The 19,870-nt window shown below is 42.4% G+C and overlaps 1 protein-coding gene across 13 annotated transcripts in view; it reads right to left on the reverse strand.

Moving 5' to 3' along the window:
* Nucleotides 1-19,870, reverse strand: part of KIAA1217 (KIAA1217 ortholog) — a 355,643-nt gene that overhangs the window by 188,462 nt on the left and 147,311 nt on the right. For 10 of the 13 annotated variants that reach the window (XM_065628990.1, XM_065628992.1, XM_065629001.1 and 7 more), the window contains exon 1: nt 2,024-2,229. The exons of 2 other annotated variants lie outside the window; for them this stretch is intronic. In XM_065628990.1, the coding sequence (XP_065485062.1) occupies nt 2,024-2,093 (70 nt within the window). In that variant the 5' untranslated portion in view covers nt 2,094-2,229. Of the gene's footprint in view, nt 1-1,649; nt 1,670-2,023; nt 2,230-19,870 lie in introns of those variants that run through there. One more of the 13 variants, XM_065628984.1, reaches the window with a different exon arrangement.

The following is a 19,870-nucleotide window of genomic DNA, read 5'->3' on the forward strand; positions in this document are numbered from 1 at the left end:
GAAAAGGAGTAAAGAGAAGCCAAGGGAAAACAGAGAGGTGCAAGATAAGCTTGTCTCCCTCCCTCCCTCCCTCGTATTCAGAAGCTAAAAGCTGAAGGTCTTCCTGTTCAATAAAGTAGCAAGTGTAGAGGGCAACAAAAAGCAAGAGTTGCTGATTGACAGGAGAGGGCTTTGGTTATCCAAAGGCTTGAGTAACTCTTACACTTGAGTTGCTTCTCTGATCTGAAAACAGATTTCAAGACTTCTTAATATCACCCATTACTACAGTTGATATAAATAGAAGAGAGGCCCAGGTCTGCATTGTAGAAGCAGTATGCCTAGGATTACCAGGAAGATTATAATGAAAGATTAATTACTGTGAACTAGAAATTTAAAATAAAAATAATTTTTTTTAAAAAAAGTCCAGCAACATGTCCTGGTATGCAATTCTTCCAAGTCACACCCTCCATGAAGTCTACAAAGGTCAGGAAAGTCACTTTGCTTCATTACTTTAAACACTGGGAAGATTTTAATAGTCCTGTTTTGCAACCCAGGTGACATAAGAGAAGAACATTTTCAGAATAATTTCACAAAAGAACAAGTCTAGACATGACCCATACTAACACTATGAAAGTGAGCCTTGAAGCAAACCCCATTCAATACTTAAAGTTTAAAAAAAGTTTAAAAAATAATAAAATGTTAAACATCATGAGTCAAACCCTCCTCTGCTGTATTTATGCTAGCAGCAAATTTGACATTATTTGGAATCTTTCTAATTTACTCCACTGTCTTTACAATTAGCTCTCTTTCCAAGTAACTTTCAAATGTAAATTTTGGATATGGGCCAAAACTACTACATTTGGTTATGAGCTTTCAGCATTCAAAATCATAGGATTGGTCTGGTCAGATTTCTCTTCTTCTAGCTCCACATGTATTTCAGGCAGCTTCATACAACCCATACAGAAGAAATGTTACCGAAGGCGCTTTTTTTTTCCCTATTCAGACACAGCCTTTAAGTGAAGACTTCAGTCCCACTAAACATAAACATATACAGACACAGATACAGGTGACTTGCACTGCCCAGTATTTTAACTTACAAAATGATTCAAAAGAGCATCAAACAATTAATGAGCTCCCGAGAAAAAACAAACAAATGAACCAACCAAACAAAAATCTCCTAAGTTTTCTATGCACTATTTTCTAGTATTACATACTCATAAACTCATGTGATTTTTTTTTTAAACCACATATACTCTACCATGCACTATTTGTTTCACAGAAACACAGCAACACAACTTTTTCTGAAGTGGCAATGAGAAATACAACACGCATGAACTAGGAACGTTCACAGGTGCTCCACAAATACTGTGTTATAGATTAGATTAGGTATCTGTCATGCTACCTGAATGTTACTCTCCACGTGGAACAGCCCATGTAAAATTCCTCAGAAAACAGCTTTCATTCGCTTTTCTACTAAAGATACAGTGCAACAGTAATTGCACAAATGCACCACAGCTGACCCGCGGTGAAAACCACGCTTATAATTTCTTGGCTTCGCTCCAAAACCAACCCAACTGGTTTCACACAAAGCAAACTAAACCCTGTAACAATTTGCCGTGAATCTCCCACTTTTAACATACACACCGAGGAAAAGATGAGCTCGAACCCACTTGTATGAAAGAAGCGCTGTTTCGCTGCCATAGGTGAAGCACGCGGAGCATTTAAAGGGAAGGTGACATTATTTGTCCCCCGCGGCGGAGCAGCGCCCTCCGCCCCAGCCAGCGTCCCGCAAACGGTGACAGCAATGCAGCGTGCTCCTGCTCTGGAGGCTAGACAGAAACTTCTCTAAAGAGAAAGTTAAACTCACAGAGTCGGAGTATTAGAAAAATCTGCAGAGCCATTAGCACAAGAAAGACATGCTTGCCTTTTTTTTTTTTTTCCCCCCTCCATGCATTCTGCCTCCAGTTATATTAATAAAAAGCAGCAGCGGCAGCGAGGGGCATGTTTAAATGTAACTCCATCTTTGCCTGATTCTCTTACTTACCCTTCATCTGTCTGCTGTCTGCCGAGCAAGCCAGGCACAGCTCAGGTTTCTGGCTTTGCTTTTCCTCCATTGTCCCTGTCTACCGCACACGCTCCCCTCTCCAACTTGGAAGCCGCAGCGCCCGGACTGTCAGCGCCGGTCTCGGGGCGGAGGAAGGAAACTCCCCGCCGCCCGCTGCCGAGCCCCCCCGGCGCCCCGCAGGCCGCGCTCCGGGCCGCTGTGCGGGGCAGCGCCGGCGGGGCCCGCGCGTCCCCGGGCCGGGGGCCTCAACAGGTGATGGGCTCGTCGGGAGCCGAGCCCCTAGCCGGCTGGCTTCCCGCGGCAGCCGGGGAGCCTTGTGAAAGGGAACATTTCAAACGTGATTACAGGCCTGAGCCTCCGCTGGAATCCGAATCCGCAGCCTTTTAAATCTCTGTCATGGGACAAAAGCCTTTCCACAGAATATTTTCTTAAGCTCGTAACCACCAAGCCCACAAACATTCCTGATAAATGCTCCTCTGTCTTTTTGAGCGTCTAGTTTAAAAGTAATTCATTATATAAGTGCTTTGAGGTTTTGTTTTCTGTTGAATTCTTTCAAGCTGCTCAGAGAATGAATTAAGGAAAAAATCAAGATAGAGGAATTCAACTTTAGTGAAGCCAATAAAAATGAATGGTAGTAATATGTAAGCAGGGACTTTGGTTAAGAGGGATTTTGAAGCCTCGGTAGCAAAGCATATAGAAACATATAACTAATTCGCTTTTGGCAGATCAGAGCGGCAGGAAGCCTGCATGAGAATCAATAGATCCACCTGGCTGCGAGGCAAAAAATAATGTGGCTGAGAAGGATGAGATCAAATCCCACAGATTCCAGCAGATGCCACATGTGTTGATTTAGTGGAGAATATCAGACTGAATTAGTCTATCAAAATCATAACACAGAGCCAGAGATGGTGGAACAAACCGAGTGTTGAGTTACAGCGTCAAGATCAGAAAGTTTATCCACAGACAACTTCTGAATTAGGTTAAGAACAAAGAGTAACTCATATACTAATAAAAATATGCAATTTCTCATTTAAATGAATGTCATACTGCAACACCAGAGAACAAGTTAGTAGATTGGATGTCTTTTTAAACAGATCTAGCATAATCTGGACTTCCAAACTTCCTTCAACTCTGACTTCAATATAACATCAGCTAAATTGCTTGCAATGACCTCTCAACCACCCAGTCCAGACAGGCTAAGAAAATTCCCTTATGCTTCCTTCTACATCTCTATCTGACAGAAATGTCATCCTGTCTAGCTACATTATTGCATGCAGAAATGTTTTGTATATATATAAATTCAATACAGAAGCTCAAGAACAATCACTCTCTCATGCCTCAGTCCTCTCCCTTCCAGACAGAAGAAACATCTGAGTAAATTACAATTAACTATGGACAAATGAACAAAACTGTTGCTCGTTAGGTCAGATATATATATTCTCTAGCATTTAAGAAATATTTATTTTCCTTTTTAACAATTAATTCTATATGGTCATGGAACCTGGCAAAGGTCCCAGAAATCTGCCATGGAAAACACAGAAAAGATGAAAATACAATCTAAACATTAGCACTGCTATTTAAGGTCTGCAGTACAGTGCTCCCAACAGAATACTCCTATAGTTGCCCTGCAATATAAAGAAAACAGTGTGATACACATTGTATTTAGAGTAGTGTTTTTACTGGCCTTGGGTTCCTCCTGTTCATTCCAATTGTGGACTATTTTAGGAGGAAAAGTGATGGCCAACCATCGCACTTCTCTGATATTGCCTTTTGAGATATGGAGGAATGTTCCTTTAACACTGAGGCTTTCCAGGGTCTGGACAAGCGTGATGAGCCTCTTGCAACTTATGTTCACAGACAGCTGGAAGGAGAAGATGGCTCTTACAGGAATAGTTATTTATCACTGAACACCACCAACTTCAAGAAATATAAAATAACTTGTAAACCCTTGGTGGGAAAGACAGTGCCGTTGCCTGGAGCAGCAATGTGAAAGCTGTACCAAGACATTACCTGCACACAGGGCTCCGAAACTGAAAGTTAGGAAACTAATGGCATTTAAAAAGACAACCCAAAAGCACAAAACATACTTGCTTACAAAATGCCTAAAGAGAAGGTGATATTGCAGCCCTGTACAAAAACAAGGTTAGCTCTGGAGACCACTATAGTTTGTACCAAGAGCCTTGATAAGATCAAAATCAGTGCACTGTAGCCCCTTAGGAGACTTTACCTCCATCCACAGTGGGGGAAAAAAATCAGTTTAAGACTAAAAAAAACTCCCTATATATACACATATATCATTAAAATGAAAATATCTATGTTTAGCCAGCACCATTAGTTTCCACAGCCAAGAGCACAAGACAGAGAGTTGGTCTCTTGACTCCCTGCCTGATGTCTCCTGCTGAGCAGCCAGGTGCCCCTTGGGACAGTGCCAGCCTGGCCACAGCAAGATGCTGTGTAAATGGTATTGCTGATGCTGCTGAGAGGCCTGAGCAACATGGACTCCCCAAATGCAGAGATGATCTAAGAGAGATTGCTTATTTGGTTGTGGACTTGAGACTTGAAAACTGGGTGTCTCCTCGGGAGAACTTCTGCAACTGCAGAAGTAGCCTCTCAAACAGGATTAAGGAGCATTGGCAGAAGGTGAGACTAAACCTGGCAGGCTTCAGTAGCATCAAAATCAGACAAAACAAAGCATAATCTCCTCTGCAGCTGCTCTGGACAGTGAACAGTTGGGACAGCAAGGTCTCAAAGCATGTTCTCACTTTAAGGGAAAAGTCCTTGGTCCTACACTGGGTTTAATTGATATATGTTAACAATACCATTCCTTAAGATGTTACCTAAGTCTACTTAAAAGAATTAGTGAAACTCCTTTAGCAGCAGAGAAACTGGAGACAGAACCATTATACTGTTAGGCTCAGTCACTGGGATGAATCACAAACAACAAGTTAAATAAACTTGATTAACCAGTTCACAGCATGCAATCAGCATTTGTTTATCTGCGGGATCAACAATAACAGTGGCTCCTTTTAATTACTGTGCTCAGATCGGGACCCATCAATATCAAAACAACGCAGGGAGAATAATTGCTAACAGGTTACGCTGTTTTAATTGTATTTAAAATTGATGTCCCAGAGCGACTTAAACACTTCTGGGTTTAGCATATGTGTAAAAGGAACAATTAACAAATACTGCCTGCTCTCAATTAGTCAAACTTATAATATACAATGACTCCGCAGCTCTAGCAATTATTCACAACTAAAAAACTGAGAAGTTAATTATTAATAGTTAAATCAGAAGAAGTATCCCATAATTAAAGACTTGTCTCACTGTCCATGTGAAATCATGTATCCACTGAGAAAAACATCATGACACTCTCCACAGGAACCAGCCTGACACTGTCTAGCCTATTATAGTCCAGAAACAAAATAAATATTAGAGCTGGAGCAGTGAGGCAGAAGTCTGGGAGGAATTAAAAGCACTCAAGAGGGTCACGGCAGCACCTCTCCAAGCCATGACACAGCCAGAGATGGCTTGGTCCTGCGCTGGGGAGGGGAACATCAAGAGGATGCTCCAGAGGGTCAGGAAACCTCCCCTCCATGCCAGGGAGTTGCAGGTGGCCATTTGCTACCAATCGGTCAGATCTGAAATGGAGAAACTTTAACTAACTATGGAAAAACAGCACTGAAGGTGGTGAAACTCGGATTTGCACCTCGGGCAGCAGAGCAGCTGCAGTGCTGCACTTCATCTGAGCACATCTCTATTCTTGTTTGTGCTCAGCGAGATTATTGCATTCCTAAGGGTGGTCTCTCAATGCTTAAAACTAAAAAAGACTCACCTCTAAAAGAAAAGGACTGTGTTCCGATACTATATTATCAAAGATGATATAATACTAGCCACTAGCTTGTACAAGCAAAATGGAAAAATCTCTGAAGTCCATTGATAAGAATCCAGTTAGATCTGGGGGAAAAGAGGTTTACAGTATTTTAAAATTAATTCTCTATTGATTTGGTATTGTACAACAAGGAATCATAGATTTTTAAGATGTGGAGGGGGGTTCTATGGTCATTTGGTCTCATCTGCTTAGTAAGGGATTTCAATAAACTAAGTCCTATTTCTAATGCAGGATAGTGGTTAAACTATTCAGTTGTTAAATTAAAGGAAAACATCTGAAATTGATTTTAAAAATTACAATGACAAACAATTTAATACAACCTCTGGGATTATTTATCATGAAATTACCTTTGCTGTTAAAAAATCTGTAGAGAGTTTTAATATTTATACTCTGTACATTCCAGTTCAGTTAAGAACTCTCATACTTGTGAGGAAAAATCAGCTGAAAGAGTGAAATGGTAACACTCCAGCTGAAGCAAAAAAATAAAATTGAGTATGAGCTTCTCTACACATCTCCACAACAGAATTTCATTGTGTCTTGTGAGACCTACGTGTTTCAGCTCTTCAGAGAAGTTCAGAAATTGACAGTGGTGCCAAGAGCCACCACCAGCCTTAATCACTAAAACAACTATTAAAAAGAGTCACTAAGAGGCTGAACATGAGATATTCAGGCAGAATCTTCCCAATTCCATTTCAAATGGAGCTCTGGGCAGCAGCTATAATCACCTGCCACTTGGCATCACGGAGCTCTTGGGTGCGAAGAAAGATGCAGTGTGCCAGCCCACATCCCACCGACAAGCGCCGCGCTCTTAAGTGCCTTACATATCTCAAAGTAACAGAGCATCCTTCATTCACTCCAAAAGACATTTTGCTCAAGCTCTCAGCTATCACACCTGGACGCTTATGTGATGTTAAATAGGTTAGGTTTTCTGTTTTCCGAATTTTATTCTTGTTTCTCTCCTCCCCCTCCAATTTTTTTAAATACATGAAAAGGTCCGAAAGCAGTAAACACTTCTGCATGCCCTAAATCAAACTGAGAAAAAGGACTGTTGTCATCACAAAGAAGCGCTAACATTCAATCAGGGACATAAAAAACAGGTGATTATTCTCTTTCATCCATAGCTTTATCTCCCTCTCTAATTTGGGACAACCCCAACAAAGCTAACTCGCGATACACTTTAACATTACTTCCCTTCCTGCCAGCGATGGTAAGATGGAAGAGAGCTAAATGAGCATAATTAAACAATGCATGTTTTCAATGCAACACCTTATTTCAGACTTTTCCTCCGCCCGTTGTGGTCATCCTGTGGTACCAAGCTAACACTGAGATCAGTACATTGCCATCAGCGCAGCCAATTCCGAACTGAAGACCCTGGCAGGCTACAGCTCCTCCTTGCACCCGCCAGCCTGGCCAGCCCTTCACACATCACACTTTCCATACAGGATCACCTACGGTAAGGAATGAGATCAGCCCGCAAACACAGAAATAGAAATTATGAACATCTGTTTTTGTAAGGTACCAAACAAATAACTCTGTGAAAGGAAAATGTGCCTTACATTGTGGAAATTTCGATCACTAGAGTTTAATCAAATAAAAAGCAATATGTGGGTGGGAAGGAACAGTGCAGGGAATTGTTTCTGAGGGAGGTGGAAGAAAAGGAGGGGAGAAGGTCACTTTTAAGTCCATCTGCTCTACATTCAAATTCTTTTTCTCTCCAGTGTAAAGCATTTTGGTTTTGGTAAGTTCCCTTTTAGATTAATTCACTTAAACATATCTTTGGTGAGAGTTTGGACTCAAATTGGTCCAACTTTTTAGCAGTGCCAGAACAATAGACTTAATGCCTTAAACACTGACTGTTGCTGTTTTCACAGATGTCTCTAGGTCGTAAATGTACGAGGCGGCATGCTTGGTTGATCAAAGGTACTGAGACTTGCTCTCTGCAAAGTACAATTATAATTTGTATATACTTTATATATAAAAAGGATCACAAGAGATTCATTCTTTCAGCTCCTACGAAGTACACATGCAGTTTATGATTGTCAGGTGACTGCTTGAATTACTAGGAAATACAAAGTGTACTTTGATGGAGCTTGAGTCCAAAAATAACACAACTGTTCACATTATGTTGTGATTACCATAACTACTTACCTATGAACAAGCAATTCTGATAAATGTTCTACTAAAACCAATGGTTTAAATAAAATAATTAGTAAATAATTATGAGAAATTAACACAATGATACCAGTATTGCCAGCCCACAGCATTCACACAATTCATTATGATGGTCTTTCTGGAAAAGTTACTTTTTTGGAAACACTATGCATTTTATTCATCTCTTCGACTTTTCTCCACAATGTTACTGGCAAGAACCAGATATTTTTCTGAGACTCAGACTAAAATCACAGGAGAGGGCAATGCCACTGTGACTTAATGAGTTGGACATTTTCAATTGTTCTTACTATATTTTCTCCCTGGCTTCTGCCACCAAGGGCAGTGCTACACAGCAAACAACAATCTGAATGTCTGAAAGGAGATAAAGACAAGTAGAATAAATTCCTGCAGCTTTGTTTTCGTGCAGATTTGGTTTCTAACCCAGTGTGGATGGTCACAGGTTGCTGTTCACAAAGCTTTTATTTCTGCTCCTTGGGGAGCACCAGCTCCTGAAGGCAGACATAAGAGCAGAAGGCTAGAGGAGAGCTTCCTACTTGTAAACGTATCAATGACTTCTCCAACATTATATACATCCCCTTCCTTCGAAGTGCATCTCTGACCTTCCCAGACCATGCTGATGCTATCATTAAGACTGCTGATTAATAAAAGCAATCAGAGCTGACAGCGGAGGCACTCTGTTCTTTCTCAGGCCTGCCCAATCTGTTCTGCTGGGATGCACGCTTATTAATCCACTCTTCAGCATTTAGGGTTTCATAGCTTTTCGACAACAGGGACCATTTGATTATCTTGTCCAACTTCTGTCCAATCTATCACAAGCCATTAAATTTGACGTGGGGTCCTCACACCAAAGCCAAACACTTCAATGAGATGGACAAGATGTTACTGATCACAGGAGACCAATGCTGCATCTGCACCAGTGTTTGTTTCAAACCCCACCACACCATGTGACAGCACCTACCCAGATGATCAGCATAGGAAAGTGAAGGACATCAAGCTCCAAACAGACTCCCTGAGGAAAGTTCTTTCCTTTGCCATTAGTTTCCCAGATCAGACATCCAGCTTAAAAAAACCCTCAGAGCTGTGGTGCACACATCCAGTCACTGTGTCCAGCACAGCCAGTCTCTTAGGCATGAAAAAAACTGTGGAGGCGGAAGGAAAGCACCTCAAAACGTACCTAGGCCATTGTGTAGGGAGGGGGGCAGATCCTCTTGAACACTACACATCACCAGCTGAAAGGCTGAAGTGCAATAGTTGATTATAATCACTGTCTTTAATACAGAACTGCAATGTTACAAGCATGTTATGTGAGGGCATTTCGGCCCATCTGCCCACAAAGGTGGCTGATGGAGCCGAGGGCTCAGGCACAGCACGTCCTCCAGCAGCAGGACTGCCACAACCCTCCGCCCTGCAACAACCACCCCCGTAAATATGGGCTTTAGTCCAGCACCTGGGCTAACATGGCTTTGCAAATATTCTCATTTCACAGGCTACGTTATAGTTACTTGACTGATGTTTAATTACAATCAGTGTTAGAAATAGTTTCCTAGTTCTTCAGGGTAAAGTTGACAGCGTGGGTTTCGAGTGATCAGATTTATTCCTATTGTCAGCCAGACCCACTAGTGCTGCAGGACGTGTGCTGGGTGAGAAAGCCGCCTCTCAGCCTCCTCCTCCATCCATCGCATCAGCTGAGCTCCTGAAGACTTGCATTATACCTCAGTCTCAGACTCTGGCTTGGAAAACAAGCCTTTGCCTCTCTTTTCATTTTCTTTCTAGTATTCCCATCTCCTCCTTGCAGTACAGCTAGCAGGATTATCAGAGCCTGTTCTTTGAACGTAATATACAAGCAGTGATAAAGGAGTACGTGACCTAAATTTACCTCTGAAAACATGGGTGAAGGCTCTGCTCTAGACCTCTGCTCTTGTGTCTGCCTTCAGGAGCTGGTGCTCCCCAAGGAGCAGAAATAAAAGCTTTGTGAACAGCAACCTGTGACCATCCACACTGGGTTAGAAACCAGAGGCCCCAGGGAAAGGGGTGTGAGGCTGGAGCACTCTCCCCAGCCAGGGCAGGGAGCCTGTGGCCACGGCTACCTCCTCCCAGAAAGGGAGAATGTGCTTCAGGTTTGGCAAGGGCAAAATGTCCCAAGCACCCAGCGAGCCGCAGTGACACGACTCCAGTGTCACATCCCATTTCTCCTACAAGGGGAAGTAGTTTCCTTCCGTGCAACACTTTTGCAGAAGATAAAAATGGAGAAAAAGTAACAATGATTCGTCTCATCAAGCTCCAAGCAGCGTACAGAATTGCCCAGGGTTGAAAGCAATAATAAGCAACGTCAGCACAGAAAGGTGTCATGCAAGGTTTAAGCTTATTCAGAGGTAGAGCCTCTGTCTCTCTCATGAATAAATACATAACCCAGATAATTAAATTCCAAGGTTTTGTATTTGTTACAAAAACTTTTCAAAAAATATGATGACTCACAGGTGAGCTTTCCACTGACAACATAAAATGACATTGTATTAGTTATCTCCCTTTACAAACTGCACATCCGCACTGAGATATACAAATATCTCTCATAATATAGCACATGCCTTTACAAGTGGCATAGCTAGGGTTAGGGAACAGGCTGTAAGTAGTGACAATGGCAGGTTTTCTTTACTTCAAAGGAAAAGTTTCTTGAATACTAATTGGTAACACAGCTTTTAATGCATATGCATGTACTCTGATTTCCAATACTCATCTGCAAACGTATAACTTTGTGATTTAGTTGTTTTTATTTATGACTTTCATACTATTGCCTTAATTTTTCGTAGTTAACATAACAAGGTCCAGTGATAAAGTCACACTTCTTTTTCCTCTTTTTTTCTCTTTTGCTGTTTCGCTCTACAACTGCCATTAAAAGACAGTACTTCAAGACTGCAGCTGGAATGAGAGCTGAATCCTTTACCCGTAGAGGAAATAATGGGCAAAGTGCTGGAAGGAAAGACGTATTAAAATCTCTTTGAGACAAGATGACAATATTACTTACATGCCCCCATTTCAGTTTTATAAGCTCCTATAAATCCTCTCTCACAGCAGAGAGTAACGCAGGAATGCCCTTGGAAGAGGGCACTGAGTGAGCAAAGGATGAGTTTGCAACCCATGAGTAGTATTCATTCAATGCTTTTAGTCTGGTTTTTCGCAAGGAGTCTTGCTGTAGGAGCTCAAATCAAGAATAGCTGGATTCTGGTAGAGAAGCTTGATCCAGAGCTATCCTCTATCCAGGACTATGGGAATAAACCTAAATGCAGAAGACAGCCTGCAGAATGGAAATTAGGACAGAGGGCTTTACGGGTCTGACATCACTTGAAACACCTCAATCAAAACTGAATAGTTTTCTAAAGAAGTGCCAAAACGCAGCCAGAAAATACAGGCCAAATACCACAATTACGGGGGTAAAATGCTACAGGCAGTAATTATCAATCACTTTCTTTTCCCAATCATCAAAGAAGGTAATTTGTTTGTTTTCCCCACCCTACAAGGAAAAGACTGGGTGGTCTTCTGACTTTAAGGGTCTGAGAACCATTTCTCTCCAGGACAAGGCCACACGGGGCCTCCTGGGCAGCATGAGGTCCTTTTTCAATGCTGTCTTACAGTGTACTTGATTTTAGTCACAGACATTAAGACTGTGGCAGTGCTTTGCAAATCATCGCTAACTACCTTTTCTTCATAGCTCCATGCAAATCTCAGGAGTGTGTTCAAGACATGAATCAAGCCTCGGTTGTTGAAAGGTAGCATGTTTTCAGTCCCTCAGTTGTCTTCATCAGCATGGGACTGCCATGCCGCAGGGATTCTTTATTTGGTTAAATACTAATTCCCCTTCATCTTGCAGAAGTTGTCACCAGTTGTAAGAACATAGCAGCTTTATTTGATACATGATAAGTAACTGTGAATTCCGAGGCTTAATATTAGTTCATTGAGGGAGTGATATCTCAATAAAACATAAACATAAAATCTCAGCCCCTTGCAGACAGCTTAAATCATTCACCTTCTGTTTTTCTAAAAACATCTAACACATTGCTACACATTCTGACTTTAAAAAAATCTTTTTTTGTACCTTCACTCGCTTCTTAAATAATGCACATCTGATAATACCTATACTCAAAGACATACCATGTAAAGTCTGAGTTGTTTGCATACTGAAAAACTAAGTCATGGAGTGTTCAGTACTGCAATTCAGCTTCCTCTTGCAGTAAAAGGAAGCTAGGAGAAAATGAGGCAGGAGCCAGGCTGAAAAGCTTTCTGAAAGCTGCAGCTGCAGTCAGCAGCTGAAATATAAAATCAGGCATTATTTTCTCTCCTCATCTTGTGGGCTTTGCCAGAGTTTTCAATAAACCACAAATTCAGCCACAGAGGCACTATTGCTCATAATTTTCTTTTGCTGATGGAGCTAAAATAAGAACCATAAACGCTTCCCCCAAACTTCAGAAAGCAGCATATGTCAGTCCCCAATAGGATTCTTGACACGTTGCATGCAGACAACATGCTGGATGAGTAGGAAAACCCAAATGTGGTCCTGTGAAATTAATAATTTAATATTGCAGAGAGAACCTGAAACACAAGATCATATGGGTCAAGGAAAGCAGAAGCAGAACTTCATTTCCATTTCCCAACCCAGTGAAAGAACAGACACGATAGCCAGCAGATATGGTTCCTCCGGATTTCCACAGGGCATGCGGCAACATCCCTTGGTAAAATAAAAAATAGAGGAGATCCTCCCATCATTAAAAACCTGAATGAAGATAGAACAGACCGGGTAGGAACAAAAGACAAATTTCCCAGGGGATGGAGATTATCAGTGGCATCACAGAGAATGCACTGGTCCAGGCAGCTCTCAACATTAGTGAGCTGGAAAAGGGGTTATAAGTGAGGTGACAGAGCTTGCTGAGAACATTACGATATTCAGTGAAGTAAAGACAAGGGCTGATTATGAAGAAAAGACCTTACAAGATTCACTGAGTAGGCAGTAAAGCGACAGGTGAAATCCCATGTAGATAAATGTAAAGTGAGGCACATTGACTTTGAATAGACTACTACTACTCAAAAAGAAAGTTTGAAGGTATCACCATTTTACGAAAATTTCAGCTCAGTGCTCATTAGTGATTAAAAAACTAACTAGATGTTAGAAAATGCTAGGAAAAGAATAGTGAACAAGACAGATAATATCATTATGCTACTCTACAAATCCACAGCCTACCCAGATTTTTAATATTGCATGCAGTTTTAATTCACTCCAGGTCAAAAATGATACAGCAGAAATAGAACTGTTAAGAAAAAGGCAGCATGGATGATCAAAGTTATGGAACAGTTTCTGTGCAAGGAACAACTAAATTATGTAGGACTCTCCATTCTGAAAACAGATGACTCAAACATCTGTTTGAGGTCTATAAACATGAGTGACAAAGAGCAGCTGAATAGGGAAAGACTATTCATTGTCTGTCTCAATACAGACTGTAGGGTCATCAAATGAAACGAGGCTAATGGTTCCAAAATACATAGATGTGAATATTAACTTCACAGAGCACTACGGAAATACTGGTAAGATAGGGCACTTCTTGATGTAGGACATTGCTGCTGCTGAGTTTACAGGAGTTTAAAAAAAAAAAAACAAAACTCCAAGTAAATGGAAAAAAAAAATCCATTGAGTACTGTTAAAAAAAAATAACATAATCCTTGGTTTCTTCCAAGCAACCTCTTAATCATATATTGCTGGGAGCTGGGAGGATATTCCAGAAGTATCACCACATACTCTCCTTGATCCTGTGTTCTTCCCTAGGTAACCATCATCATTCAGTGGTTGTTGGGCTGGACCTCTGGTCTGACCTGCTACAACTGCTCTTACACTTGACGAGATACAAGATGCCTTAATGCTGACAGTAACACTTTGTAATACTTGCTAAACATAAAGAAATAGAAGCACTTACATTACAACAGAAAAATAAAACGCCCAGATCTAATCAAAACACTCTGCTGGGTAGCAAGAATCATATGGAAATCTCCTGGAGCGAGGATCTGGGAGAGAATGAATGGCATACAATACGTTAAGTCATATCATCTCATCTGTTGTAAAAACATTTAAACATTTGTCTGCACAGGAAAGTTAGTGTAGTGGAAGCTAGAGAACAAATGTGCAGTGCTTCATCTATTCCACAGAGGTGGTGGACAATGCAGGGTAAATCCTACATGGCATCAGCATCGGAAGCTCTGCCTACCACCAAGTGTCAGAATGCAGTTAAACCTTTTGAACAAGGGATCAGTACAGCCTGGGGGGGCTGAGATCATCTTTCCACCCTCATTATCTCCCCTTTACTGAAAGGCCACTCTGGAGGACCTGAGGTGCCGTGACTCAGGCTGAGGCCCAGGGTGGCATCGAGCCTCCCTCACCGATCCTCTTCTTTCTGGGACACAGGACCCATGGTAAAGGCAGGCAAGGCTATTCAGATCAGTGCACAGCACTCCACAACCCACCACTGGGATCTGGTAGCAGCAGGATCACTGGCAATTTTCTCATTTAGAAGCATGAAATCTGAATATCTGCCCACGCTACTGCACACAGCCTCGCCATGAAGGCATCAGATGTTTTGTCCCTGTAGTTCTTTGGAAATTTGCTTTTACTACTTCTTTGGCTTATTGAGATGTCTAACCACTTCCCTGCTTTCTTGTTCCAAGAAAACAGGAGAGCTTTAGGAGAGCTTTTTTTGTTTTGGTAGTCAGAAGATTTTTCAAGGGCAAAGAATAATACACCTTTTATTAAGCAGCTATGCACAGTAAGAAACTTTACTAGCAATTTCTCAAGGAATGTTATGACTGGCTGACTTGAAAGAGGCCTATCCAGAATCTCATTAGATTTTCAGTACTTTAGAAAGCAGTTCTTACTGAATTATCAAACTTGCAGGAAAGCAATGGCAGTTTCATACCTGAGATTATGTACTTCTGTGTTAACTGCAGAAACACATCAGACTAGTAAGGAGTGTCATGCACCGGTAGCTGCTGCAGTAACAGGGAGCTGATGGGATATGTTGCAGAAGACTCTTGGTAAACATTTTATTTGCATGATTAAATACTGTTTTTCAGAATGATGCACATATGACATGATACACAGTGATGCATCTCAGTAACACTTGACCCAGAAAATCTGAAGTGGTTAAAAAATAACCACAAAAGCTTCATGGGTGTGGAGTGCACACAGTTCACAACACCTTGCATAAGCAACCTTTGCGTACTGCGGTTTGGTCAGAGCAGCCAAATCTGTCCTCTGCTGGAGACCAGGGCCCCTGCATGCGGACCTGTGAAGGTGACTGCAGGCTGGCAAAAGCATCTGTTGTTCTAGAGCTGTTTTACGCCCATCTGCAATATTGATGCTGCAAATAAGAGAAAATCAGAGTACTGTTTTCTAGCTGATGGGACTTCTCCTTAGATATCGCCAGAGAATTCCAGAGCTTCCTCCTTCTGAAGACAACCTGTCTCACCTCACCCAGTCTCAGCCACCAAAAATGTAAGCAACTAGTGTAAGCCATTCACCTAGTAAACCACAGGGGTGAAACAGGAACCTGCGGAAGGTTACTCAGCCCACTCATTCTAGATGCTTATTTTAGGACAGGGAAAATTACTCTCCTGAGACATCTCTCCATGACTGTAAAGCAGCAGACACATTAGACTAAATGCCCAACACGTATGAAGCCAGTGTAACAGGAGGTGACACACACGGCAGAGCAGAGCACTGATTGTTCAGTGGGCAGCTCTCTATTGAAGGTAGCAGTCATCTCTTGAAAAGATTTGCACATGTGGCTTTTCGGATGGTATCACACTTCCTTAAATAGTTCTGAGAATAAAATAAAATCATTTTTTTCTTTGGAAAAACAGGTACTGTCTATACATGGAAATATCTTATAATACTCTCTTTAACATTTCCACAATGTTTTGGACAGTGGGTGATTCCCAAGTAGACTGTTTTCCTCAAGAGCCAAGCATATATTTAATCCTAAATTTTAGGCTCATGTTCCAAAGTTTCTGTATGAAGACTTTCCTGTTTCTATTTTTGGCCAACACTTTTGTCATACTGTTTTTCTGCCAGCAGACTAGACAATCTGTTTCTTAAACATTTCTCTCTTGAAACAAAACAATCCAATCCAGAGCATATTCTAAGGAGACTCTCACTATCATAAAATGCAGTTTTACAAGGCTGATGACTGTCTGTCTTTCCCTTGCACTACGTTTCTGTTTGCAATCCCATACCAGATGGAGTTGTTGCACGATTCCTGGCCAGGCTTTGAAAACCGAAGCATGAAGCTTGCTCTTAAACTTCTGTCCATAACACTTCACGAGCGGCTGCTGTGGCTGTGCCAGAAGAGTTGCAAACAGCCCTTCCTCCTTCTACACTTTGACCCCAACCCATGGAGGCACATCGCGCCATCCTCACGGGGCCCCACTGAGCAGCGCCGGGATCTCAGCTCAGTGCAGCATATGGCACCACACAGAGAAGGTAACACTTCTTTCTCTCACATGAACACACACACGTGTGCTGTGACTGCCTGTCTACCTGTTTCTTCTCTCATCTCTCGGCTCATCATCGCCAACAACATATTTTCCTGACAAAATACCTTACTTTGCCCCTCATAGCCCCCCATGGAAAACAAATCAAGAAAAGCTACAGCTGTATGTAGAGATGAAGGCATAGTTAAAAGGTCGAGCTTTCAAAGCTGCTGGTAGCTGGACAGAATGGATAGTTGGACTAGTGAGAGGCAGAGAGCTGGGCTGGGGAGTTAGAACAACTGAAGGCTGTTCAGCATCAGTGTGACTCCCTGCAGGGAAAGCGAGCACCCACCTCCTACCGGTGTTGAAGCTGCCGTCCCTTAAAGCACACAGCCCAGTAGAAGGAGAGGGAAACAGTTTCCCGTCTTGCTACTTTGTCTTCAGGCTTGTCCTAGCTTTCACTTTGTGGTCATCAGATGGCTATGCTCAATGTCCTGCCAATGAAACACATGCAATTTTTGCAAAACCAAACAAACAGTTTCCTACCATGGAAAGTCCCAAAGCACTGAGCAAATAGGTTGCTCTCCACCCATTGTCTGTTTCAAAACTTCCTTCACAGCTTCAAATTACAGCCTTCTAATGAAAGTAAGGGGAAATCAGATGAACAGAGAAATAAGACTTTGCCAAAAAAGTTATTAACAACATGCAAACCACTCTTAAAAAAAAATCTTTAAAATATTTGCATTTCCTTCTCATCCTCAATGAAACCAAATGAGCCCCCCCGAAAGAACATGTTGAAGCACATCCTACGTGCTACTTGCAGCTGGTAACAGTGGGAGCCTTGCCCAGGCAGAGGGCAGCGGGCAGCAGGCGGGGGGCAGCAGGCAGAGGGGCAGGGGGCAGCGGGCAGAGGGGCAGCAGGCAGCGGGCAATGGGGCAGCAGGCAGGATGGCAGTGGGCAAGGGGCAGCAGGCAGCGGGCAATGGGGCAGCAGGCAGGATGGCAGTGGGCAAGGGGCAGCAGGCAGCGGGCAGAGGGGCAGCAGGCAGGAGGCAGCAGGCAGGCTAGCAGCAGGCAGGATGGCAGTGGGCAGTGGGCAAGGGGCAGCAGGCAGGATGGCAGTGGGCAGGATGGCAGCGCGGGGGCTGGCAGCTGGAGCGCTGCTGCCCCCTCCTGGGCAGCCCCCCCGGCACAGCGCCCAGCAGGGTCACAGCCCTGCAGGACCCGTCCTGTGTTTCTGGGAGGCGGTGGGTGGCATCTCACAAAGGGAAGTGAAGAGAAAGGCGAAGGGCTGGCAGCACCCAGCCAGGCTGGCCGGCCGGCTCTGCCTTGGCTCAGCTGTTCAGCAGTAACTGCGCAATTCATGAAATTATCACCGAGGGTGAAGTTATTCCAAAGACAGGCAAGGCAAGGACTGACCCTGCTAGCACTGTAGCTAGCAGAAAGGGTGCGAGTGCCAAAGGAGAGAGATGCTGATTACAGACAGGCTGCTCCTAGAGGGGTCTCTCTGGCTGTATTTGTAAGACATCTCTCCCATGGAAAAGGATACATAATCAAATTAAAAACAGACAGACAAACAAACCAGAAACATTCCCAGCCAGTTTACATCTGGATCCAAAACAAAGTTATTCTCCATAAACCTGAGTCTCCCACTGAAAACATGTTGAGGGAAATTATTTCTTTGATGTACTTACTCCTTCTACCAAAGGCTCGCACCCGCTTTGAAAGGTCAACATGCTCAGGTTCCCTGAGACCAGGAGAAAAGTCTCTTGATATTTAAATCTGGGGCTTGCGAAGCCTCATCTAACCTCAACTACTGCTTTCGTCCACCAGAACAAAACCAACCACAAAGGATGAAATGCAGCATCACATAAATCAGAGACACTGTAGGACTCAGCAGATGGGGAGCCAGTGCAGCTCTAGAGAGCTTTTACCGTCTGTCCTTGCTGGTCTACAGCATCTACTGCCCAGCCAGCTCCTGCTTCAGCCTTCTCCTCTCAGGTAACTGTGCAAAGTGCTGTGCCAAACCCAAGCCTGAAATCACATCAAAGCAGATTGCTAAGGTAAGACTACCACCTGAGAGAAAAGTCCCGGATAAGAAAAATTAAAGTTATTCTTAGATGCTGTGTTTGGGAAACCTCAAACTGTGATGTTGTTGAACACAAAGGAGTAGAAGTTCTTTATAAGGCAGGCATGAAACAACTTAAAATCTCTGGTCTTTCCCTAAGACCTCAGTTGTTTTCAGCGCGAAGCCTCAGACTGTTGGCTCTCAACACAACCCCAAAGCTGGCCAGGCCACAAGAGAATGTGCTGCAGGCCAGTATAATAAGACTAATTAACCACTTAAACTCTGCTTAAGATCTCAAAATAGGTCTTAAGTGGAAGATGGTACATTTTACTCTGTAAAAACTCGGGACACTTGTTTTTGTCGTTATGCTGACGATTCATGCAGGCACGCACACTTGGCACTTCGCACCCTCACTGCAATGACCTCAATGTGGACTACTAAGTTCTGAAGGAAAATTCAACTTTTATAATTGCTCTTCAGTTAATAGGGTTGATGTCTGGTTGAAGATGAAAACAAAATAAAACATGAAGTCTTACACCCAATACGAGCTGTGATGCTGGAAGAATTTTGAACTGCTCGTATAAAATACTTGCACTTAGGACATTCTGCATTACTTCTTAACATTACTGCATTTTCTTCACGGGGATGGAGTTAAGACACAGGAACAGGAGTTAAGACACAAGAACGTGTTAGTGTTGCCTATGGAAAGAAAAATACCCAGGGAATTTATACCTAGTATACCAAGACAAAAAAAAGAAAAAAAAAAAAAAGGAGAAAAAATGCTTAAACTTGACCTGGCAAAGTCTTTACACATATTAGATAAAAGTCTTAGAAAACAGATGCTCCTTCTTACCAGCAGCCAAGGTCTTCTAATATTCCTACAACTTGTTAATCAACTAACATATGGTATCACTTCAGGAAAACACACCGTTCTGATTTTGCATTTACATGGTCTGTTTCCTACAGAACTATTGTCAAAGTTTAGCCATTGTAATATAACCTAGTAATCTTTATTCCTATACTTTACATTAATCAATAACCACAGAAATAAAAAGAGAATCAATTTAAATCCAAACAATAAGTAAAACTCATTTTCACACCATTTCCAATAATGGATTAATTTCCTGTTACCATGTTGAACCTCACTAGTCTGTATAAAAATCACAATTTATTGCACAATTACAACCTA

This window comes from Caloenas nicobarica, chromosome 2, assembly GCF_036013445.1.
Source record: "Caloenas nicobarica isolate bCalNic1 chromosome 2, bCalNic1.hap1, whole genome shotgun sequence".
NCBI lineage: Eukaryota > Metazoa > Chordata > Aves > Columbiformes > Columbidae > Caloenas > Caloenas nicobarica.